Consider the following 25,201-nt stretch of genomic DNA (forward strand, 5'->3'; position numbering starts at 1 on the left):
AACCCCTAAGCATAATCTTTGATAAAGCCTTCACTACCAGTTCCCTTCCCAAACTTTGGTCACTAGCCACAGTCATCCCTATCTTCAAAAAAGGAGACCCCAGCTTAGTCGGAAATTACAGACCTATCTCTTTGTGCTGCGTCACCTGCAAAGTCATGGAATCAATCATCAACCAATCCATTACCTCACACTTAGAAACTAACAACCTACTCTCCAATAAACAATTTGGTTTCCGGAAAAAATTATCATGTAACTTACAACTACTCCACTGTAAAAACATATGGACTACAAATCTTGATCAAGGCAAAACAATAGATGCAATCTACATAGACTTCTGCAAAGCTTTTGACTCAGTAGTACACGATAAACTTCTCCTAAAACTAAAATCCTATGGCATCTCAGGACCCCTTCACAAATGGATATCTGCTTTTCTGTCTAACAGACAACAAGTGGTCAAAATTGGCAATGCTCTATCAAATCCTGTTCCTGTCAAGAGTGGCGTCCTTCAAGGCAGCGTTCTTGGACCAACACTCTTCATACTATACATTAATGATCTTTGTGACCATATCTCAAGTAACTGTGTTCTCTTTGCTGACGATGTCAAACTATTTAACACCACAGACAATACATCTATCATTCAAAAAGACCTTGATCATCTAATCGCTTGGTCTAAAACTTGGCAACTCCAAATCTCAAGCAGCAAATGCTCAGTCTTACATATAAGAAAAAAGAACCCAAACACTAAGTACATGGACATTACCTTACAGATGACCCCATTCCCGTTAAAGACCTTGGAGTTTTCATGTCAAATGATCTAAGTGCCAAAGCCCACTGCAACTACATAGCAAAAAAAGCTCTAAGAGTTGTAAACCTAATCTTGCGTAGCTTCTTTTCCAAAAACACCACACTACTAACCAGAGCATATAAACATTTGCTAGACCAATTCTAGAATACAGCTCGCCTGTTTGGAACCCTCACCACATCTCTGACATCAATACAATTGAACGTGTCCAGAAATATTTTACAAGAAGAGTTCTCCATTCCTCTGAAAACAACAAAATACCTTATCCCACCAGACTTGAAATCCTAGGCTTAGAAAACTTGGAACTCCGTCACCTTCGACAAGACCTAAGTTTAACTCACAGAATCATCTATTGTAATGTCCTTCCTGTTAAAGACTACTTTAACAAGACAATGCAGACAATTGCAATAATACTAGAGCAACCAATAGATTTAAACTTAATGTTAACCGCTTTAATCTAGATTGCAGAAAATATGACTTCTGCAACAGAATCATCAGTGCTTGGAATACTTTACCTGACTCTGTAGTCTCTTCCCATAATCCTAAAAGCTTTAACCAAAAACTTTCTTTTATTGACCTCACCCCATTCCTAAGGGGACCATAAGGGGCGTGCATAAGCGCACAAATGTGCCTATCATTCCTGTCCTATTGTTTTTCTTTTCTTCTTCCTATATACATATACTTCCTTATATTTACCCATATATGTGTTTATATATTATATAATCTTTTTGTATGATACCTACATATATTGTTATGACAAATAAAATAAATAAATAAATAGATAGATAGATGATGGATATATAGATACCATGTTTCCCCGAAAATAAGCCCTCCCTGAATAATAAGCCCTCCTCTGAAAATATTTAACTGCATGCGCAGCCAGTCCCTTCCATTTTCTCTGGTTAGGGTTAGGAAACAGAGCTGGAAATCAGGTAAAATGGCAAGAGGATCCCTGTCTTGCTCCATGCACCCCAAAATAATAAGACCTGAAAATAAGGCCAAGCACTTATTTCAGGGTTCAAAAAAATATAAGACAGGGTCTTATTTTCGGGGAAACATGATAGCTAGCTAGCTAGCTAGCTAGCTAGCTAGCTAGCTAGATAGATAGATTCCTAATGTGCAGTGCAACCAATCCCAAATTCTGTGCCCGACTTCCACCGGATCTCGAAACCCCCCCCCCAATGCTATTGTAGCCTCTAATGACTCCCGGGGGAAGCGGTGCGCTGCAGGATACCCCCTTTCATACCGGAACCTTTGCTGCATTCCAATTCCGCAACTCCGGCTGCAGGGGGTCCACGGAGACCAAGCCGACCAGCCGCACTTCACGGGACAGGCCACCGAGTCACAGGTCACCGTGCCATCCAGACAAACGCTGCGTGGGGACGAAACCGAGGTTAAGCATTCCCCCCTTGATTGATGCTCGCTTCTGGTTCGGGGCGCCAGAGAAACAATTCAGGGTGTGTGTGCACGCAAAGAATGTTTTTCCCTTTATACAGGTAGAACTTGAGTTACAAAAGTTCACTTAATGGCCATTTAAAGTTATGACACTTAAAAATGGGACTTATGACTGTTTTTCACAATTACAATGATTCCAGCATCCCCCGGTCACATTGTTTACATTTGGATGTTTGACGACTGACTCCCATTTATGACAGTCGCAGTGTCCCGGTGTCACATGATCCCCTTTTGCCACCTTTTGACAATGGGGAAAGCAGATTCACTTAACAACCGGATTATTAATTTAACAACTGCAAGGATTCACTGAATAAAGCATTCTGACTTCCGTCTGCCAGAAATGCTATAGGATTTCCTTACTCTCCTTAGCTGCTCTTCTCTCTATTTTTTACAAAGTCTCCACCTCCATTTTTGTAATACGACAAGCAAAACTGGATGCGGTATTCCAGGTGTGGCCATTATCCTCTAACCTGGGAGGGAAGCTCCCAGCCCTCCCCATTTGGAAAAACTCACCCCCAAATAGCTTCCGACAAGCCGGAGCTCCCTTCTTTTAAGCACACAATTTTGCTGCTCCCTAGATTCGGCAGGTCTGCAGAGAAAGGGACGGGGTTTGCTCACACTCACCACTGGCTGCAGTTATCCCGCAGGAAGATCTCTCCCGGCCGACGGTGTTCGTGGTCGAAGAAGCAGTGGCACTGGCTCACGTTCACACAGCCCCCCTCCTGCAGGAAGAGACCAGGGGGACAACGGCACCCTGCAAGGACCCAAGGCAATGGAGGTGCATTATCTACCGGGGTTCAAAGATACACACACGCCCCACGCCAAAGACCCTGAGCTCACCCTCCACGCAGCTGCTCTGGCAGGATTTCTGGACACTCAATTGGCGGCAAGTCTGTGGGCAAGGATCCACCAGGCCACGGGCGCAATGCCCAGCTTGTACGAAGACCATGTCTGGGCCGCAGTCTGGGGAGAAAGACGAGGGCTGAAAAGGAGCAGAAGTAACAGAAGGACAGAGGCGGAAGGGACCTCGGAGGTCTTCTAGTCCAACCCCCTGTTCGAGCAGGAGACCCTCACAGAATCATCAAATGACAGAGGCGGAAGGGACCTTGGAGGTCATCTGGTCCAACCCCCAGTTTAAACAGGAGGCAAAGCTTGGAGTGCACCGAATCTTCACTTTTTGGCTCGTACTGTACTGGGGTGACCCCTGAGAGGACAGGAAAAGAAAGGGCACCAGGGATGAGACCCTCCCCCCAGCCCACATTTCCTCTGATTCTCTTTTGCTAATGATAAGGAGGATCCCAATTGATCAATTTGATAAATAATAATAATAATTTATAAATAGTAATAAATTAGTTATTGTGTTTCCCCAAAAATAAGACCCTGTCTTATATTTTTTTGAATCCTGAACTAAGCGTTTGGCTTTATTGCCACGTGCTCAAAAGCCCGATTGGGCTTATTATCTGGGGATGTCTTATTTTGAGGGAAACAGGATAGATAGATAGATAGATAGATTAGATAGATAGATAGATAGATAGATAGATAGATAGATAGATAGATAGATAGAAGACGATAGATGGATGGATAGATAGATAGATAGATAGATAGATAGATAGATAGATAGATAGATAGATAGATATAAGACGATGGATGGATGGATGGATGGATAGATAGATAGATAGATAGATATAAGACGATAGATGGATGGATGGATGGATGGATGGATGGATGGATGGATGGATAGATAGATAGATATAAGACGACAGATGGATAGATGGATGGATGGATGGATGGATGGATAGATAGATAGATAGATAGATAGATATAAGACGATAGATAGATGGATAGATAGATAGAGAGAGAGAGAGAATGAGAGATGCACACAAATAGCATAACACAATACATTATATATTATATTATATATTTATAATAAAATATTATATAATACATATACACATACAGATGTGTAGGTTTTGGCATACAGCTATATACATACACACATACGCATTTATAAATTATGTATGTATGGATGTAATGTGGATGCAGTGGCTCAGTGGCTAAGACACTGACCTTATCGATCGAAAGGTCGGCAGTTCAGTGGTTCGAATCCCTAGTGCTGCCGTGTAACGGGGTGAGTTCCCGTTACTTGTCCCAGCTTCTGTAAACCTAGCAGTTTCGAAAGCAGGTAAAAAATGCAAGTAGAAAAATAGGGACCACCTTTGGTGGGAAGGTAACAGCATTCCGTGCACCTTTGGCTTTGAGTCATGCCGGCCACATGACCACGGAGACGTCTTTGGACAGCGCTGGCTCTTCGGCTTTGAAACAGAGATGAGCACCGCCCCCTAGAGTCAGGAACGACTAGCACCTATGTGCGAGGGGAACCTTTACCTTTATGTATGTATGTATGTATGTATGCCTGGTATGATGTGTGTATGTATATATGTATATATATATATATAGTTTGTAGTACAATGTTACCAGAGAAGAAGCTTCGCAAAATTAGATTAACAATTCAATGCCTTTTTGGCAATGCTGTTACAGTGAGCTCTGGGGCTTAGATTGTTTGAGACAGGTACTCCTCAGGGGTGGGTTCTACTTACCTTTACTACTGGTTTGCAACGGGATCGTGCGCATGATCTTTACAGGGGATGCAACATAAAGAGATTGGTCTGTAATTTTCTACTAGGCTGGGGTCTCCCTTTCTGAAGATAGGAATGACCATAGGTTCTGAAAGGTACCTCACAGATTGTGCTTAGGGTTTCTGCTACAGCAGCGGAAAGCTTTTTCAAGAAGCAGCCACATAATCCATCAGGGCCAATCGATAGAGGTGGCTTTAGTTTGTGCAGCGCTTTTTCAACCTTTTCTTCTGTGCAATCGATACGTAGCAGATAGTTGCAATTAGTTGTGGTTCGACTAGGAAATGTGTGGTATGAGCCATTGCTCTTGACCAAGACTGAACCGAAGAACGTGTCGAAAAGGTTGCCCTTAACGGCTTCATCATTGCAGTATTTCCCGTTAGGCCCTTTTAGGGCTGGGATGGTTTTCAAGTCTTTAAATTTGGTGTTTTCAAAATTACAGAAGGCGGGGGTGGATTTCGTGTGTAGCGTTTTCCTCTTGTTTGCGGGAGGATGGTCCTGGATCCCAATTTAAGCCTCTACCGCATCTGTGACACTCCCCCATCCCTGCCCCTCCCTCTCAGCACCAGACAAGACCCCCTCTTCTCACCGCGGGCATCTCCGCAGGGCTGTTGGTTGCATGTCTCCATCTGGACGGCGTCTCCGGGACAGAGCTGTCCTCCGTTCTTGGGTGGGGGGTCAGCGCAGGTCCGGGTGCGACTCCTGACGCCGCCCCGGCACTCAGCATCACAGTCTGACCATTCGCCCCAGGAGGCCCAGACTCCGTTCACTAGTAAAGGGGAAAAGTAGCACCGGTGAAGACGGACAACGCGGTCTCGGGATTCTCAGCTCCTCGAGTTACAGCCGCAATTCAGCCCAACGTTTCTGTGGTTAAATGAAACATCCTGGCCAAGGCCCTCTTGCCCCATTGAGCGACTTTTCCTGCCCCGGTTATTAAGTGAAGCGTGGCCTTTGTTGAATTCGGAACATGGTCGTTCAGCGCATCGGGGCCTCCCCCTTGACTTTGCTAGTTGGAAAGTCACAAAAGGGGATCGTAAATAAGACCTGATTGCCAAGCATCTGAATTTGGATCCTGTAATTGCAGGGGAGCTGGGACAGTCGTTAAGTGGGGAAAACAGTTCCTTTTTTGGGTGCTATTGTAACTTTGAACAGTCATTAAATGAACTATCATAAGTGGAAGAGTACCTGCATTATGTTTTACTTGCAGAAAGTCTGCAATGATTTCAATTTGTATTTATATTTGTGTTTACATTATGTTTACATTTCAATTTCTCTGTCTATATTTCAATTTCAATTTCTATATTTCAATTTTTATATTTCTATTTCAATTTCTATTGCTAATTTTTAAAAATTTCTATTGCTATTTCTATTTCCTATTTCAATTTTCTTTTTGAATTTCCATTTCTATATTTCAATTTCTGTTTCTGTTATTTCTATTTCAATTTCTATTTCTATTTCTTTCTATTGCTATTTCGATTTCCTATTTCGATTTCTATATTTCAATTTCTATTCTTTTATTTCAATTTCAATTGCTATTTCTATTTCCTATTTCAATTTTGTATTTCTATTTCTGTTTCTGTTATTTCTATTTGTATCCCTATTTCTATTTTTTTTCTATTTCACAGACAAAAGCCAGGAAAAGCTCCAGACAAGATAACTCCTTCTTGCTTAAAAGTCTGTGCTGACCAATTGGCCCCCATCTTCACCCATATTTTCAATAAATCACTAGAGATGTGCTATGTTCCTTCTTGCTTCAAACGCTCTACCATCATCCCAGTGCCGAAGAAGCCCACCATCAAGGAACTGAATGACTACAGACCAGTTGCTCTAACATCTGTAGTCATGAAAACCTTTGAAAGGCTAGTGCTTTCCTACCTGAAATCCATCACGGATCTGCTGTTAGACCCCTTGCAATTTGCATACCGAGCAAACAGATCAACAGATGATGCTGTTAATATGGCTCTGCACTACATCCTACAACATCTTGAATCTCCAAAGACCTATGCAAGGGTCCTTTTTGTAGACTTTAGTTCAGCATTCAATACCATCATTCCAGACATTCTTCTAACTAAGCTAAACCAGCTACAGGTACCGGAACAGACTTGTAAGTGGATCACAAGCTTCCTAACAAACAGGAAGCAGCAGGTGAAGCTAAGCAAGATCACATCAAATACCTGTACAATTAGCACAGGGGCCCCCCAAGGCTGTGTGCTCTCCCCACTTCTCTTCTCTCTGTATACCAATGACTGCATCTCCAAATGATCCATTTGTTAAGCTACTGAAGTTCGCAGATGACACAACAGTGATTGGTCTCATTTGAGACAATGACGAATCCGCATATAGACGAGAGGTCGAACGACTAGCCTTGTGGTGCAACCAAAACAATCTGGAACTGAACACACTCAAAACCGTAGAAATGGTGGTAGACTTTAGGAGAAACCCTTCCATACTTCCACCTCTCACAATACTAGACAACACAGTATCAACAATAGAAACCTTCAAATTTCTAGGTTCTATCATATTGCAAGATCTAAAATGGACAGCTAACATCAAAAACATCATTAAAAAAGGACAACAAAGAATGTTCTTTCTGTGCCAACTCAGTAAGCTTAAACTGCCCAAGGAGCTGCTGATTCAGTTCTATAGAGGAATTATTGAGTCTGTCATTTGCACCTCTATAACTGTCTGGTTCGGTTCTGCAACCCAACAAGAAAAACACAGACTTCAGAGGATAATTAGAACTGCAGAAAAAATAATTGCTACTAACCTGCCTTCCATTGAAGACCTGTATACTGCACCAATCAAGAAGAGGGCCATGGAAATATTTACAGACCCCTCGCATCCAGGACATAAACTGTTTCAACTCCTACCCTCAAAACGATGCTATAGAGCACTGCACACCAGAACAACTAGACACAAGAACAGTTTTTTCCGTAAGGCCATCACTCTGCTAAACAAATAATTCCATCAACACTGTCAAACTATTTACTGAATCTGCACTACTATTAATCTTCTCATAGTTCCCATCATCAATATCTTTCCATTTATGACTGTATGACTATAACTTGTTGCTGGCAATCCTTATGATTTATATTGATATATTGACCATCAATTGTGTTGTAAATGTTGTACCTTGATGAACGTATATTTTCTTTTATGTACACTGAGAGTATATGCACCAAGACAAATTCCTTGTGTGTCCAATCACACTTGGCCAATAAAAATTCTATTCTATTCTATTCTATTCTATTTCTTCCTATTTTTATTTCTATATTTCAATTTCAATTTGTATTTCTATATTTCAATTTCTATTTCTGTATTCCAATTTTTCTATTTCTGTTATTTCTGTTAGCATTTGTATATACACACATATATGGACGTTTCCACACAGCTCATTACCCAGGTTGTTACAACACAAAAGACTAATGGGCACACAACTAGGACCACACCCACACAGGATGCTACGAAACAGCCGACTAATCTGCAAACACCCACTCCATCTACCAATCAAGATACAACCACACAACCAACCAACCCGCTTACAGCACCAAAACCAACACTCTCCACCTCCCCACCAGTATTTATAGAGAGACAGCAGCTCCAACCACGCTTTGCTCACACAAGCACAAAGCCATAAGCACCAGCCTGAAGATGATGAGTGAGACCTCATCGAAACATCGCCAAGATACTCTCAACCTTACACGGGAAAAGACCCAAATATGCCAAGACCTACATACCTATACCCGTGAAAACCTAAGAAAACACATATATGGATATGTATATATATGGTACAAAATATTAGCCTGAATTTTTTCCCTGGTAATGGTTCAGGGGGAGTCCAGCTTTTTGCAAAGCCTGTGAATGTAGGGGGAGTGAAGGGAGGAAAGAAAGGAAAGGGAGTGAGGGGGGAGGAAAGGAAAGGGCTGGAAAGGAAAAGTTCTACCTGGACAGGCTCCGAGGAAGCAGGAGCGGCTGTCAAATTCATCCCGGTCGCAACGTCCTCCCGGGAGAGCATTGCGGAGCAGGTCGCGTCGCCGGAAGGTCACCCCCAGCCCACAGGACCGGCTGCACTCGCTCCAGGGGCTCCAGGGAGACAGGATGCAGTCCACTGTGGTGGAGGAGGAAGAGGAGGAAGAGGAAGAAGAAAGGGAGGAGGAGGAGGACAAGGAAGAAGATGAAGGAGGAGCAGGAAGGGGAGGAGTGTGAGGAAGATGAAGAATGAGAGGAAGAAGAGAAGGAGGAGAAGAGGAGGAGAAAGAAGGGGGACAAGGAAGAAGAGGAAGGGGAGGAGGAGAAGAAGAAAGAGGAGGAGGAGGAAAAGAAGGTGAGGAAGCGAAGGAGGAGAACAAGGAAAAATTGGAGGAAGAGGAGGAAGAGAAGGAGGAAGAAGAGAGGGAGGAGGAGGAGGAGAAGGAAGAAGAAGAGGAAGGAGGAGGAGGAAGGGGAGGAAGCAGATGAAGAAGAAGGGGAGGAAAAGGAAGAATGGAAAGAGGAGGAGGAGAAAGAGGAGCAGAAGGAGAAGGAGCAAGAATAGGTATAGGAGGAGAAGGAAGGGAAAGATCAGGATGAAAAATAATTAAGCTATCGTGGTTGCAAGATCAGGGCAAATGCCCGCCATATCCTGGAGTGGTGCCCGGCTCAATGCCAGCTCTGCCAACTTTGGCAGAGATCAGATTGCCCTCCCCCCAGCACACACCTTTGGGGTCCCAGGTGATGGGGGCCCACGGCTACTCCACCCTCTCTCCTATCCCCCCAACCCACCGCAGTTGGCTTCGTCAGAGCCGTCCTGGCAATCCTGGCGCAGGTCACAGCGGCGTTCAGGGTTCAGGCACTCCCCACTCTGGCAGGAGAATTGCTTGGAGGAGCAGGTGCCGGGCCCCCCCGCCGGGATCGGGGGCCCCAGGGTGTGGACTGTGGGGGCCGTGGGACCACCTGCAAAAGGCAGACAAGAGGGGAGAGCAGTTTGGTGTCATTGAGAGGTCGGCAGCATTGGATGCTCAGCCTTGGCCTGGTCAACCGTGGTCTAACAACAGTTTGTAAACTCAACCCTATTTTAACCTCAGCCGTTAGGTGGTAGAATTGCCGGAGGCTGTTAGTGATTCTTCTCCTTCTCCTTCTCCTTCCTTCTCCACATCTATTCTCCTTCTCATTATCTTCCTCCTTTTCCTTCTCTATCTTCTCTTTCTCCTCGTCTATTGTCTCCTTCTCATTATCCTCCTTCTTCTGCCTCCTCCTTCTCACTTCTTCTCCTTCTTCCCTTTCGTCTCTTCCTCCTCCTCATCTATCTTCCTCTTTTCCCCCTCCCCTTCCTCCCACCAGATGGACTCCACATGAAGTCCCCTGACCGCTTGCAAGCCATATATGGAATCCATCAATCCAATTTTCTTCGGCTGGAAAATAACTACCAGAGGAAAGGCAATGGCCCACCTCGCTGGGGTGTACTGGGGCTAAAGACAGCAGTCAAAACCCCCGAAGCCTGGAGGAACCTGGAGGTCTGCAGTGTCGCCATCCTGAACTCGACAAGAGCAAAGTGGCAACGAGACCAACAGAGGGTCTCTACGGGTGCTTGGCGCGCACTCACCGCAGTGGGTCTCGTCTGAGCCGTCGGCACAATCTGGCTGCCCGTCACAGACAGAAACGGCCTCCGCACAGCCAAAGGTCTCGCAGGCAAACTGTCCTTGCGTACAAAGGACCCGGGCCATCCCAGCCGAGGGCATGAGAGTCGGCACTGCCAAAGAGAAGGGGACAATGGAGTCAGGGGGGGCACTGGGGCAGGCTCTGCTGTGGGGAAGACCCCAAAGTGCCCTGCCTGTCTCCTGCGACAGAAAGTTTAAATGAGGGGGGGGCTTCTGTCTGTCCCTTCTATTGATAGCTCGGCGGAGGGGGGCATTCATGACATCATGGCGCAAATGACATAAGAGAATCACAGAGTTGGAAGGGACCTTGGAGATCACCTAGTCCAACCCCCATCTCAAGGAGGAAGGGATCTTGGAGGTCTTCTAGTCCATTTCAGACAAATGATTTTCCAATCTCTTTTTAAAAACTTCCAATGTTGAAGCAGCCACAACTTCTGGTGGCAAGCTGTTCCACTGGCTACTTGTCCACACTGTCAGGAAGTTTCTCCTTAATTGCAGGTTGCTTCCCTTCTTGATTATTTTCCATCCATTGTTTCTTCTCCTGCCTTCTGGTGCTTTGGAAAATAGGTGGACCCCCTCCTCTTTGTGGCAGCGCCTCAAATACTGGAATGCTGCTATCCTGTCCCTCCTAGTCCGTCTCTTCTCTAGACTGGCCAAACCCAAATCCTGCAACCGTTCTTCATAGGTTTTGGTCTCCGGGCCTTTAATCATCTTAGTTGCTCTTCTCTGGACTTTTCCCAAAGTCTCAACATCTCTTTTTGTAATGTAGTGACCAAAACCAGATGCAGCATTCCAGGTGTGGCCTTACTAAGGTTTTGTAAAGAGGTACTAATCCTTCACGTGATTTTGATTCTATGCCTCCGTTTATACAACCAAGGATTGTATTAGCTGTTTTGGCTGCTGCCACACACAGCTGGCTCAGGTTTAAGGGATCATCCACTAGGACACTAAGGTCCTCTCACAGTTTCGGTTTTGGAGCCAGGATTTGGGGCAGAATCCCCCAACAGGACATTCCTCCCACCCCACCAAATTAGTGGCCCGCCCGCCTCACCTGACAAGGTGGGCCTCCATCCAGGGGTTCCAGGGCGGTGTGGAAGAACATGCCACGTGGGCAGTCCTGAAGCGCTGCTTGATCCAAGAGTCTCCAGTGGCCGGGAAGTGGTCCAGCGAATGCCGGGCATCGCCGTGGACAAGGCAGCTGGCATGGTAGTTTTCTGGAACTCTCGAGAAGGCGTCAGTCCTGCTTTGCTGGTCTGGGAAACTGCCGCAGTCTCTGGTTTGGTGAAAGGCGGCAACCAGGCAGGGGTGCCAAGGGGCTTCTCTGGAGGAGAGGGGGCTGCGGTGGGTCTCGTACGGATTACTCCTGGGGCAGGGCTGTGGCTGGCAGCGGTCAACCGGCCCTCGGCGCGTTCTGTCTCTGGTCACGCGAGAAAGAACGAAGCGGTCAGGAGGAAGAAGAGGAGGGCACCCCTCCCCCCCATGCTGAGGACAGTCAGGGGAAACCTGGCCCTTAGGATGTCATGTTCCCCCCACAGCATCTTTTCCCATTGGCAAAATTGGCAGAGTCCCTTCAGCAACACCGCATAGCCACAGGTCATGAACATGCTATGTCTCTCAGGACAGCTGTCAGCTATACACCATCTCTGCAACCTCCATCCCCCCCCCCAAACATCCCCTCCCCACCCTCAACTCACTCCAGGAGCAGCCAAACACCTCCAGGCGCAAGGAAATGCTTTGATGATACTCCACGGGCACGAAGCGTAGGAAACGGGCGAGGAGAGTGAGGCTGAGCTCCTGCCGTTTCAGGGTGCTGCCGTCAGAATTCCCCTCCAGAATCTGCGGGATGGAGGGTTTTGGACAGGACAAAACAGGTGGTTCAAGAGTATGGAATCACTTCACATCACCTCTTGGCTAAGCAGAGAAGAGCATCGAAGAGAAATTTGTAAGGATGGAGAGAAAGGGATGGAAAAATAGAAGAGAGTAACCCATGGAGAGAAGACACCATTAAATGCCATTTCCATTTTTGTGAAGCTCACAATCCCCAGAATTGGCAACACCCACAAAGGGAGTGTAGTGGAGGAAGAAAAGGATTGATGCCCTTTCTTCTGATCTCTCAGACTTGAAAAACCAAAATGTTGAGTTTCTTCTAAGCAGCTTCCTTTATTGTTCCTCACCTACAGAGAAAATCTTGCCAAACCAAAGCAAACTACAGTACTTGTTTCAGTAAAGATATAGGGGGTCCTTGGCTTACGACCACAACTGTATCCAAAATTTATGTTTTTGTAAATTTATGTTACAACTTTCCTTGCCACAATTGTTAAGTGAATTATTGCAGTTGTTAAATTAGTCACACTGTTGTAAAATGAATCTGGCTTCCCTGTTGACTTTGCTGGTCAGAAGGTCACAAAAAGGGATCATGTGACCCCAGGACACTGCAAACATCATAAATATGAATGAGCAGCTAGGCCTCTGAATTTTGATCATGAGACGACAGGGATACTGCAATGGTCATACGTATGATAAATGCTCATCGGTCACTTATCAGTGCCGTTGTAAGTTCTAAGACACTACACAAACTGTTGTAAATTGAGGACTTCCTGTATACTCTAAATATAAATATAATCCTGTATACTCAAAATATACTTTGAGTATATTCTATACTCAAAATAGCTCTGCGCATGCGCAAGATGGCGCGGCTCTGAAGACTCGGCTCCGGCGTTGAGAGGCCCCTCCGATGCTGGCGATGCCTCGGTCGCCCGTTTAGCCGCTTGCTGTCCCCGGCCCGGTAGATCTTACCTCGGGCAGCCATAGGAGAGGTCTCTGGACTTTCTCACACATATGGCTGCCGAGAACGAGGCCGGGTAGGTAAGCGGTGGATTCGGGCGGCCATGTTTTTAGGCTCGGAGGTGGGGCAATGAGTCGCCGTTTTTTCGGCCGTTTTTCGGCCAATTCGTCTTGCCGGCTGGCCTCTAGCCTCTGGCCCGTTTCCCGGCCCTCTTCTGAGTATGGACTCCGGACTTTTTGGGTTATAGCCTTTCGGGCTCTAGCCTCTGCAACTTGGACGATCTGGATGATAGCGGAGGTATTACATCTACCCTTATTATTGCCATCTGCCTCGTTGCCATGGTTTTTTGGCTTTCTCCCTGCTGCCGGACTGTGGACTTGGCAGCCTTCATATCCCCCAGCCTCTCGGAGAGGTTTAGCCTCTTATATGGGCTTTGCCTCTTGGAGGGAGAGGTCTGGAGAGATCTGGCCTCTGGAGTGGTTAGGATTTATCCCGGCCATGTCTGGAGGTGGTTGTTGGAGGACTGCGGGGAGATGATGGAGGCATCCCGGAGTTGTTCCCCTGTAACCAGTCCGTGACTGTGACTGTGATAACATCACCCATGCCCCCCTCGGCCTTTTTGGGACTTCTATGGCCGTTTGGTCCTATTAGGACTTTTTGGGGGAGACAAGGGATTTATCTGGGGACAGAGGAAGATGGAGGAAGACGTGGCCAGCGACTGGATTGCCATTTCCCCTCACCCCCGGTTCCAGGATGCTTGGACTATGCACCGGACAGAATATCACCTAGACTGTCATTCAGTGCCAATTGTGGTTCCATTCTTTGTCTGCCCTCATTCTGGACTAGTACCATCTGTTACCATCTTGCCATTCGGAGATGGAACCTCTATTTTGCCGATTCTTAGTCTCAGCTGCTACGCGTTATACTTCTTGTGAACTCTTGCACCTGCGAGGTGCCCCCGCCTCGCAGGAATGGCCCTCCTCACTACCGAGGGCCGGCCTCCATGACGGGTCTTGGGACCCACAGAGGTGGCATGCGAAAAAGAAGAGCTTGTGGGGTTTTTTAGAGAGGGAATTTTTAAGGGGTGGGAGGGTAAGGGCGGGTAATGGGGGTAACCCGTCGGGTAGGGGGCCAGTTCCTGCACATGCTCGCGGCGGTTTTTCTCTATCAGGTTCGGAAGTTATGGGGGAGGAGTGTGTTCCTATTTGTGAGGGTGGTTCTATTGACACGGTAAGTGGGAGAGGCAGGTATGGCGGAAGCGAGGGGTCATATCAAGTTCCGGGAGCGCGTGCTCGATGTCTGAAAGCAATCACGCGCTCCGACCCCTTGGACTTCTCCCGTTCCCCGGATGGTCAGGATCCTCAGAGCTTGGGCCTTCGGTTGATGTTGTGCAATGCTCGGTCCGTGGTGAACAAAGCCCCCCTTGTCTGTGATCTTATACAGGGGGGTTCTGCGGACCTTATGGGCATTACGGAGACCTGGTTGGGCACTGAAGGGGGCGTGCCCCTTGTTGAGATGTGCCCGCCGGGTTTCCGTGCATTCCATCAGCCGAGGGCCCAGGGTAGGGGTGGGGGGGTGGCGGTTGTGATTAGAGAGAGTCTAGAGCCGAGGGAGACCACTGTACCTCAGATTGCCGGGTGCGAATCCCTCTTTGTGAGATGGGGTCGTAGGTGTCAGATGGGTTTGCTGATCACGTACCTGGCTCCTTGCTGCGTGACAGCTGCCCTGCCCGAGCTCCTGGAGGTGCTGGCTGGGGTGGCAGTTGAGACCCCCAGACTTTTAGTCATGGGGACTTTAACTTGCCATCTTCCGGCTCGTCATCGACGGCAGGTCGGGAGGTCACGGCTTCCATGACGGCCTTGGACCTGACCCAAGTAGTTGATGGCCCTACTCACATTGGGGTGGCACTCTGGACCTGATTTTCTCTCTGGTCAGTGGTTGAGAGATCTGGACTTAAAGGAAATAGTCACTGAACCTTTGTCATGGTCAGATCACTCTCTTCTTCGCCTGGACTTTCTGACCGCCATTCACCACCGCAGGGAGGCGGAGCCGATACGTTGGTTCCGTCCCAGGCGCCTGATGGACCCAGATGGGTTCCGGACGGAGCTTGGGCCATTTCCTGAGGGTCTGGCTCACGGCTCGGCTGAGGAACTTGTTGCGGCCTGGGAACGGGCCGCGGCGGGGGCCTTAGACCGTGTCGTGCCTTTGCGGCCTCTGACCCGGCGCAGGTCCCAACCGGCTCCTTGGTTCTCCGAGGAGCTGAGAAGGATGAAGCGCGGAGAAGGCGCCTAGAGAGTTCCTGGAGGTCTAGCCGTTCGAAGCTGATCGGACACTAGTGAAGTCCTATACTAGGACTTACCTAGTGGCATTGAGGAAGCGAGGCGTAGCTCCGCCCCCTCCCTCATTGCATCGGCAGATAACCGCCCAGCCGCCCTGTTTCGGGTGACTCGCTCCCTCCTACACCAGGGGGAGCGGGATGACCCGTTGCAGGGACGTGCTGAGGAGTTTAACGGTTATCTATACGATAAAATCGTTCAGCTTCGGGATGGTCTGGACCAAGATTGCGGTGATGGTGAGATGCTCGAGGGTGGTCTTGGCGATATTGTTTGGGATGAGTTTGACCCTGTGGCTCCCGAGGACATGGACAGGTTGTTGGGTAGGCTGAATGCCACCACGTGTTTACTGGACCCGTGCCCCTCCTGGCTGGTGCTGGCCACTCAGGAGGTGACACGAGGCTGGCTCCAGGCGATTACGACCGCTTCTTTGGTGGAGGGTCTTCCGGCCGCCTTGAAAGAGGCGGTGGTGAGGCCCTCCTTAAGAAGCCTTCCTGGACCCGGCTGTTTTAGGTAATTATCGTCCGGTCTCCAACCTTCGGCGAAGGTTGTAGAAATATGGTGGCATATCAGTTTCCCTTGCACCTGGATGAAACTGTCTATCTAGACCCGTTCCAGTCCGGTTTCCGGCCCGGTTACAGCACGGAGACGGCTTTGGTCGCGTTGGTGGATGATCTCTGGAGGGCCAGGGATAGGGGTTGTTCCTCTGCCCTGGTCCTATTAGACCTCTCAGCGGCTTTCGATACCATCGACCATGGTATCCTGCTGCGCCGGTTGGAGGGATTGGGAGTGGGAGGCACCGTTTATCGGTGGTTCTCCTCCTATCTCTCCGACCGGTCGCAGTCGGTGTTGACAGGGGGGCAGAGGTCGGCCCCGAGGCGCCTCACTTGTGGGGTGCCGCAGGGGTCGATCCTCTCGCCCCTACTGTTTAACATCTACATGAAGCCGCTGGGTGAGATCATCAGTGGTTTCGGTGTGAAGTACCAGCTGTATGCGGATGACACCCAGCTGTACTTTTCTACACCGGACCACCCCAACGAAGCTATTGAAGTGCTGTCCCGGTGTCTGGAGGCCGTACGGGTCTGGATGGGGAGAAACAGGCTCAAGCTCAATCCCGCCAAGACAGAGTGGCTGTGGATGCCGGCATCCCGGTACAGTCAGCTAAATCGCGGCTGACCATCGGTGGCGAGTCATTGGCCCCGATGGAGAGGGTTCGCAACTTAGGCGTCCTCCTGGATGAACGGCTGTCTCTAGAAGATCATTTGACGGCCGTCTCCAGGAGAGCGTTCTACCAGGTTCGCCTGGTACGCCAGTTGCGCCCCTTTCTGGACCGGGATGCCCTATGCACGGTCACTCACGCACTCGTGACGTCTCGCCTGGATTACTGCAATGCTCTCTACATGGGGCTCCCCTTGAAGGGCATCCGGAGGCTACAGTTAGTCCAGAATGCGGCTGCGCGGGTGATAGATGGAGCCCCTCGTGGCTCCCGCATAACACCCATCCTGCGCAGACTGCACTGGCTACCTGTGGCCTTCCGGGTGCGCTTCAAGGTTTTGGTGACCACCTTTAAAGCGCTCCATGGCATTGGGCCGGGTTATTTACGGGACCGCCTACTGCTACCGAATACCTCTCACCGACCCGTGCGCTCTCATAGAGGGTCCTCAGGGTGCCGTCAGCGAGGCAATGTCGTCTGGCGACGCCCAGGGGAAGGGCCTTCTCTGTGGGGGCTCCCACCCTCTGGAACGAACTACCCCCCGGACTTCGTCAGCTTCCGGACCTTCGGACCTTCCGCCGCGGGCTTAAAACATACTTATTTAATTGTGCAGGACTGAGCTAGATTTTAAATTTATGGGTTTTAATTGGCTTTTATTTTATATTTTAATTAATGGGCTTATAGAATAAGTTTTTTAATTGTTTTTATATTGTATTTATGTGTTTTTAAGTGCCTGTGAACCGCCCAGAGTCCTTCGGGAGATAGGGCGGTATATAAATATGATTAAATAAATAAATAATAAATACTCTGAGAACCTCCAGGGAGGGGGCAGACTTGACTCTCTTCTTCCAAACCAAACTGTCTAAACTTTGCTTGTTCTTCTGGAATGTAGCCCCTCCCTCCCTCCTTGGAATCCAGACCGCACTCCACCACACAATCAACTTAAATAAGAATTGAGCTGGAAGAGACCCTGGGGGTCTTCTAGTCCAGCCCCATGATCAAGCAGGAGCCCCTCTACCATTTCAGACAGCCGGCTGCCCAGTCTATTCTTCAAAACCTCCAGTGATGGAGCACCCACAACTTCTGGTGGCAAGCTGTTCCACTGGCTAATTGTCCTCACCGTTAGGAAGTTTCTCCTTAATTCTAGGTTGCTTCTCTCCTTGATTAGTTTCCATCTGTGCTTCTGGTGCTTTGGAAAATAAGTGGACCCCCTCTTCTTTGGGGCAGCCCACCAAATACTGGAATACTGCTATCCTGTACCCCCAGTCCTTCTTTTCTCTAGACTGGCCAGACCCAATTCCTGAAACCGTTCTTCGTATGTTTCAGCCTCCATCTTAGTTGCTCTTCTCTGTACTGTTTCCAAAGTCTCAACATCTTTTTTGAAACATGGGGACCAAAACTGGACTCCACATTCCAGGTGTGGCCTTACTAAGGCTTTACAAAGCGGTACTAAGTGTTCCTGTGATTTTGATTCTGGGCCTCTGTTTATACAACCAAGGATCGTGTTAGCTTTTTCGGCTGCTTCCGCATACAGCTGGCTCGTGTCGAAGTGTAGGACTCTGAGGTCCATCTCCCAGTTACTATTTTTAAGCCAAGTTTCACCTACTCTGTTCTTGTACCTTTTGTGTTTTTTCCTGCCCAGGTTTAAAACCTTGCTTTTTTTTCACATTAAATGTCATTTTGTGGGATAGGGCAGAGTGTTCAAGTGTGTCAAAATCCTATTGGATCCTGAGCTAAGTCCTGCTGCTCAGTGTCATCTGCAAATAAGTGGACCAGACACCCTGAGATAGAGAAATGAGGAGTCCAGAAGATCCTGGATCCTCCCATGGATTGGAAGTGGGGAGATGCCATACCTGTGCCTGCAGGGACGTAGCTGGGCTGTATCCAGGCTTGGTGTAGTTCCAAAAATGGACCCCATCATTGCTATAAAGCAGGCGATAACGTACAACGAATCCCCCAGAACTGCCTCCACCCTGAGTGGCCACCGCGGTGATGAAGAAGGGCTGGAGAAGATCCACCTGGAAGTAGGGGTTGGGGTCAGACCGGAGCGGGCTCCATCCCGGCTCTGTGTTCCATCTGGAAAAAGAAGACACCAAAATTGGCTGCCATCAAGACCACGAACCTTCTGAATGCCTGCCTTGAGCAAGTCTTCTTCTGGGGAACTTCCCTGGATAGAAGAATGAGCTCCCATTGTGCTTTTCTCTCCTAAGGAGCCAGATTGGAAGAGCCAAATAACTGGTAAAGGTAAATGGATGGATGGGGAATTCTGGGAGATGAAGTCCCCCCATCTTCAAAGAGCAAGGTTGAGAAACAGATGGATGGATGGATAGGTGGGTGAGTGGGTGGATGGAGAGTTGGATGAATGGATGGAGAGTTGGATGGATAGATAGAGATGGATGGATGGATGGATGGAGAGATATAGAAGAGGGGATAGATCAGAATTTCTCAACTTGCTGGCTGAGGAATTCTGGAAGTTGAAGTCCACCCATCTTCCAGTGGCCAAGGTTGAGAAACAGATGGATGGATGGATGGAAAGATGGGTGGATGGAGATATATAAAGAGGAGACAGATCAGAACTTCTCAACATCCTGGTTGAGGAATTCTGGGAGTTGAATTCCACGCATCTTCAAGTGGCTGAGAAATGGATAGATGGGTAGAGGGAGGGAGGGAGGGAAGGACAGAAGGATGGAGAGATGAATAGATGGATGGATAGATGTAGAGGTGGATGGATAGAGGAGAAGATAGATCAGAACTTCTCAATATCCTGGCTGAGGAATTCTGGAAGTTGAAGTCCACCCCTTTTCCAGGGACCAAGCTTGAGAATACCTGCTAGAATTCTCTCAATTGGAGTAGCTCTAATCCTGCACCACTTACACACTGGGCACCCTGTTCAGCCGTCCGGCATCTGGGGAATGTCCTTCCTGGTGGGAGGAAGCTGTCAACTGCTGGTAGCGAACTCGGCCATCCTCCAGGCCGAGCGGCTCGTTGCAAGAACCTTAGCGGTGGAGTGCAAGATGGCACAATGTTAAGGCAGTGCAATATGCCATTCCTGGAATCCACTCACCCTCCTTCCCTTCCCGCCCTTCACCATCTCATTCCTTCTTTCCCTCCATCCCTCCTATTCCCATCTTCTATTCCCATCTCATCCATCCATTCATTCATTCCCCTGTCCTTCTGTTGCCTCTTCCCTCCCTTTGCTTTCCTCCCTCCCTCCCTTCCTCCCTCCCTCCCCCTTCCCTTCTCTTCCTTCCTTCCTGCCTTCCTCCTTCCTTCCTCCTCCCTCCTTCCTTCCTTCCTTCCTACTTCCCCTCCCTCCTGCCCTCCCTTCCTTCCTGCCTTCCTCCTTCCCTCCCCTTTTTCATATTTCTTCTTTGTATTTCTCTTTCGGCTAGATTAAAAAAAAAGGTTTCCCATGAAAACTGATCTCTCTCTATCTCCCCTTACCTGGTGGAGTGGGACTGTGGGCCTCAGGTGATGGCCTTCCACCTGCGGACACCTGCAAGAGAGGAAGAAGAGGAGATGCTACCTGGTGCTCTGGATATGTGTTCCCATATAGGAAGACCTGCCTTATGCTCAGTTGGGAGAAAAGAGGAGGGAGGCAGGATAGACATCCATGAAGCTCCTTCGGCTCTGGTGGGGAATGGAAGGATAGATTCTCCTTGCAGAGAGCTGGTCATCTGCATTCTTTTCAAGAGCTGTTGAGGCCACTTGGAGGTGTATCTGGGTCCTGGGGGGTCACCTGAGTAGTGGAAATGGGGGTACAGCCTTCTTGGAACAGCAGCTTGAACCATTTGCATTGAGCAGGTGACCCTGAGGACACAGACAAACCTCCAAATGGCCTCAGTGGCTCTGTAAAATGACCAGCTCTCTGCAAGGACTATCAATCCTTCTATTCCTCACCATCTGGTTGGAGCCGAACAAGCTTCTCTGAGGAGAAGAAATACATCTTCAGAGAAAAAAACCTGAGAAAGTACAGTTGCCTCTTGAAAAAAGTACTTTTTGGATGTGGAAAAGCCTTCGCAAACTAGAACAAGATCCATAGAAGAGCAGAGCAAACAAAGGCTGTGGGTCCTCCATTCTCCGGAGGTTCTCAAGAAGAAGCGCAACGGCCATCTTGGCTCTCGAGGGTCATCACAGAATCCACTAATCCCATCAATTCATATGTTTTAGCTTCCGGCCCTCTAATCATTTTAGTGCAGTGGTGAGATTCAAATAATTTAACAACTGGTTCTCTGCTCTAAGGGTAGGCGTGGCCGGGTGGTCATGTGACTGGGTGGGCTTGGCCAACTCGACGTCACTCATTTTGAAGGGCGCCTTGCCTTGCCCGGCCTCTCCTTGCCTGGCCTCCCAGCTCCATCCAACTGCTCGCTTCTCTGCTTGGCCTCACTCAGCCGGCCAGCTGCTTGCCTCGCCTCTTGGCCACTCACTGGCAAGGAGGGGAGGAGTGCGGCGGGGCCAGGTGTAATGAGGCACGCTATTCAGCCGGTTCGCCAAACTCCACAAAAAATTAGCTATCAGTTCTGCTGAACCGGTACAAACCGGCTGAATCCCACTACTCTCTTAGTGGCTCTTCTTTGCACTTTCCCCCAAAGTCTCAACATCTTTCTCGGAATATGGTGATCAAAACTGGATGCAGCGCTCCAGGTGTGGCCTTACTAAGGCTTTACAACATGGTGCTAAAACTTCACACAATTTTGATTCTATGCCTCTGTTTATGCAGCTGAGGATTGTGTTAGCTTTTCTGGCTGCTGCAAAGTTAGAAGGGACTCTGGGGTATCTTCTAGTCCAGCAGAGACCTCCCTGCCCTAATCTCAACTTCTTGCTTCTTGTTCCCCTCAAGTTCCTTCCCTTCATAACCAGGCAACCCCAAAACATGGGGTTCGATTGCCCTCTCCTGACCCATAGGCACCCTGGTGGCAGCGTGTGTGTGTTTCTCCTTACCGCGGTGGGCGGGGTCACAGAGACCTGGAAATGTTTTTCTGAAGTCCACGGGCTGGAAGGAAGACCAGAAGAAGTTTGATTAGTAGACTTTGTTTAAGATCCTTCAGAAGACGGAAGGGTTGTACCTGCCCTGCCACAGATGGGCAGCATAGAAGTGGCTGCCTGGGGTGTCTCCCGTCCTGTTTCCAGCGACACCTGGTTCCCTCCTCATCTTACAGTTCTGATCCTCTATTGGGAGGTGATGGGCTCACCCACCAACATTCCTGGATATCAGCCCTCAGCCCAGACTTCTCTGTGGTATCAAATCACCCGTTGGCTCCATTCCAGCCTCACCTCAGGACGCCAGGCAGTGGCACGCTGCTCATAGCCGCACAGCCGATCTCGTCGGTGCCATCCGGGCAGTGAGCCACTCCGTCACACCTCTGGCTGGCTTCAAGGCAGAGGTAGAAAAAGGTGCAGGGGAACCGGGGAGCTGGGCAGCCCTCTGGGGTGGGGGGTTCCAGGGAGGGGGCCACACCTGCAATGGGAGAAAACAGAACCGAAGGATTCCATTCCATTCCATTCTTTCTATTCCATTCCTTTCTTTCTTTGCCATCCCATCCCATCCCATCCCATCCCATCCCATCCCATCCCATCCCATCCCATCCCATCCCATTCATTCCCTTCCCTTCCCTTCCCTTCCCTTCCCTCCCCTCCCCTCCCCTTCCCTTATCTTCTTTCTATTTCATTCCTTCCTTCCTTCCATTCCATTCCATTCTTACTATTCCATTCCATTCTTTCTATTTTATTCCATCCCATTCATTCCATCCCATTCCCATCCTGGATGGACAGCTCTTGTCCTGCCGCATCTCCAGCGTCCGCTCACCGCAGCGCAGCTCGTCTGAGAAGTCCCCGCAGTCGTCAACTCCATTGCAAATGGCTCCGTGGGGTCCGGCTGGCACACAGCGTCCATTCCGGCATTCGAACTCGCCGGCCCAGCAAGGCCTCCATCCTGGAGGGGACGTGGGCCACCCTGGTTGCTCTGGGGAAACTGAGACAAGGCAAGAGAGAACGACTGAGAGGCTCAGGTCCACAGGGAAGGGAAAATATCCACCTGAAATGGTACAGGCAGTCCTTGACTTACGACAGTTCACTTAGTGACTGCTGGAAGTTACAATGGTAACGAGAAAAGGCAACTTTGGATCCTTTTTCACATTTATGACTGTTGCAATGTCATTCATGTGATCCAAATTTGGATGCTGGGTGACCAACTCGTATTTAACGATGGCTGCAGCATCGCAGGGTCACACGATCCTCTTTTGTGACCATGGGGAAGCCAGATTCCCTCAATGACCCTGTGATGAACCAAACCGCCTCAGAAAATCACTCAACAACGAGGGCCAGAAAAATCATCCAATGAGGCCCGGCACATTTGACCAATGTTTCACTTCGCGACATAAAATTTGGGCTCTGCGGCAGTCATATGACGAGGGCTGCCTGTCACGGTCTCACTCAGCCTTGGCTGGGGGATTCTGGGAGTAGGGAGTCCACATATATCCTGTTCCAAGTGGATCTGCATGCGTGGGTTGGCAAAACACGGCAAGACTGTGTCAGAATTCCTACAACACCCAGAACCTGATTGGACAACACATTTACCATATTTTTCAGAGTATAAGACGCTCCGGAGTATAAGACACACCTTAGTTTTTGGGAGGAAAACAAGAAAAAAAAAATTCTGCCTCTGCCTACCAGCATCCATCGGTATTCATCTGGCTAGCATCCTTGCAGCAAACAGCCAACAGCCTGGTCAGCTTCAGCACGTTACCGCAGCCAGATTCAGCACGAGCAGCTGACTGGCAGTTGGATCGACCTCCCGGAATACTGTCAATCAGCTGTTCCAGGCTGCAGGGATCGCCATAGCCTATTGCCGCCTCCGTGCATCGCATTTTCAGCCTCCATGCATCGTGTTTCTGGCCTCCGCATGCCCGTTTTTGGCCTCCGTGCGTTGCATTTTCGGCCAGTTTCAGGCAGCAATGATTGGCAGTGGTGGCAATCCCCACCTGTTGTGCCTCGTCCGCCCTGCTCTCCTCAGCCGGGCCCCTCCCATCTCCTGCTATCTGAGTCAGAGTCTGATAATGAAGAGGAACGGCCTGGCATGCCTCCAGCCCCCAGCCCTGGAACCATGCCCAGACAGAATGTCAGGAATGAGCAAACAAACCTCCCTTCTACAGCGTGTGAGCACGAAGCCAGCCACGTGCTAGAATTGCCGGCAGCAGATCAGGAGGATGGAAAGTCACAGTGGACGGATCCCCGCTTCCAGAGAATGGAGAGGCAACATCAGCAAAAGGAAGAGAGGGGCAGGCCTGGATAAGTGCTGAGTCATGGAGCCACACCCCACGGCCTATATAAAGGATCTGCTTTTTGGCATTCCTTGAGTCAAGCAAAGTCTCATCTGGGTTGCAGAAGTCACACCTTGGATTCCTGCCTGCCCTGAGAACTCTGAAAGGAATTTGGCAAAGCTGCAGAGGCTTCGTGGCCACGCTTGATACAGACTTCCCAGACCCAGCCGTCGGAGGGAGAAGGGGACACAACACCACCACTGATCCCTGCTGCCTGGAACCGGCCAAAAATGCAACACATGGAGGCCAAAAATGGGGTATGCGGAGGCTGAAAACGCGACATGCGGAGGCTGAAAATGGTTGAAGGGCTAGTGGGTGGGCGGGGCTTTGGCAACATTTGGTGTATAAGACACACCACAATTTTCACCCACTTTTAGGGGAGCGAGTGAGTCTTATACTCTAAAAAATACGATAGCTCTCGGTGTGTGTTGTGTGAACCAGCCAAAAGGTCCCCTTCTAATGTTTGTCTGCGGAGTCTACAATTTGTGTCAAATCAGTGCCCCTTCCTTCCTCCTTAGCCCACCCAGAAATCCTGCATCCCACCTTTTTTGCAACCCAACAGCTCCAGGCGCAGGAAGATGCCGTTGTGGAAGTCGTGGGGCAAGAGGCGCACGTGTCGGGCGTGCACCATGCGCTGGAAGGTCCGGGCCACAGGAGTCGAGTCGTCAGAGTTTCCTTGGAAGAGCTGGAGAGGAAAAGATGAGGGACACTGAGATGGGCCTAGAGGTTAAGCCGGACAGCTAGAAATTGGGAGATAGGGAGTTCCAGTCCTGCTTTACACATGAAAGCCAGCTGGGTGACTTTATGCCAATCACCAGGAGACTGGGAGTTCTAGTCCCACCTTAGACATGAAAACCAGCTGGGTGTCTTTGGACTAATCACCAGGAGATGGGGAGTTCTAGTCCCGCCTTAGAGAGTGCTGGACTAGAAGTTCTCCGAGGTCCCTTCCAACTCTTTTATCTGTGATTCTGTAAGGGTTTCCTGTTCGGTCAGTGGCTTGGACTAAATGACCTCCAAGGTCCCCT

At 49.0% G+C, this 25,201-nt stretch overlaps 1 protein-coding gene across 1 annotated transcript in view; it reads right to left on the reverse strand.

Moving 5' to 3' along the window:
• The window catches only part of LOC131198296 (SCO-spondin-like), a 139,980-nt gene that overhangs the window by 60,091 nt on the left and 54,688 nt on the right, over window positions 1–25,201 (reverse strand). Inside the window, exons 43-59 of the mRNA XM_058182783.1 lie at window positions 24,720–24,861; window positions 22,664–22,828; window positions 22,132–22,315; window positions 21,799–21,850; window positions 20,302–20,353; window positions 19,732–19,852; window positions 18,711–18,933; window positions 13,323–13,592; window positions 12,221–12,362; window positions 11,578–11,943; window positions 10,472–10,618; window positions 9,652–9,822; window positions 8,834–8,998; window positions 5,480–5,659; window positions 3,098–3,220; window positions 2,882–3,011; window positions 2,049–2,174 (exon numbers count right to left, since the gene is read on the reverse strand). Coding sequence (XP_058038766.1) covers window positions 2,049–2,174; window positions 2,882–3,011; window positions 3,098–3,220; window positions 5,480–5,659; window positions 8,834–8,998; window positions 9,652–9,822; window positions 10,472–10,618; window positions 11,578–11,943; window positions 12,221–12,362; window positions 13,323–13,592; window positions 18,711–18,933; window positions 19,732–19,852; window positions 20,302–20,353; window positions 21,799–21,850; window positions 22,132–22,315; window positions 22,664–22,828; window positions 24,720–24,861 — 2,759 coding nt within the window. The remainder of the gene's footprint in view (window positions 1–2,048; window positions 2,175–2,881; window positions 3,012–3,097; window positions 3,221–5,479; window positions 5,660–8,833; window positions 8,999–9,651; window positions 9,823–10,471; window positions 10,619–11,577; window positions 11,944–12,220; window positions 12,363–13,322; window positions 13,593–18,710; window positions 18,934–19,731; window positions 19,853–20,301; window positions 20,354–21,798; window positions 21,851–22,131; window positions 22,316–22,663; window positions 22,829–24,719; window positions 24,862–25,201) is intronic.

Source organism: Ahaetulla prasina, chromosome 4, assembly GCF_028640845.1.
Source record: "Ahaetulla prasina isolate Xishuangbanna chromosome 4, ASM2864084v1, whole genome shotgun sequence".
Classification (NCBI taxonomy): Eukaryota; Metazoa; Chordata; class Lepidosauria; order Squamata; family Colubridae; genus Ahaetulla; species Ahaetulla prasina.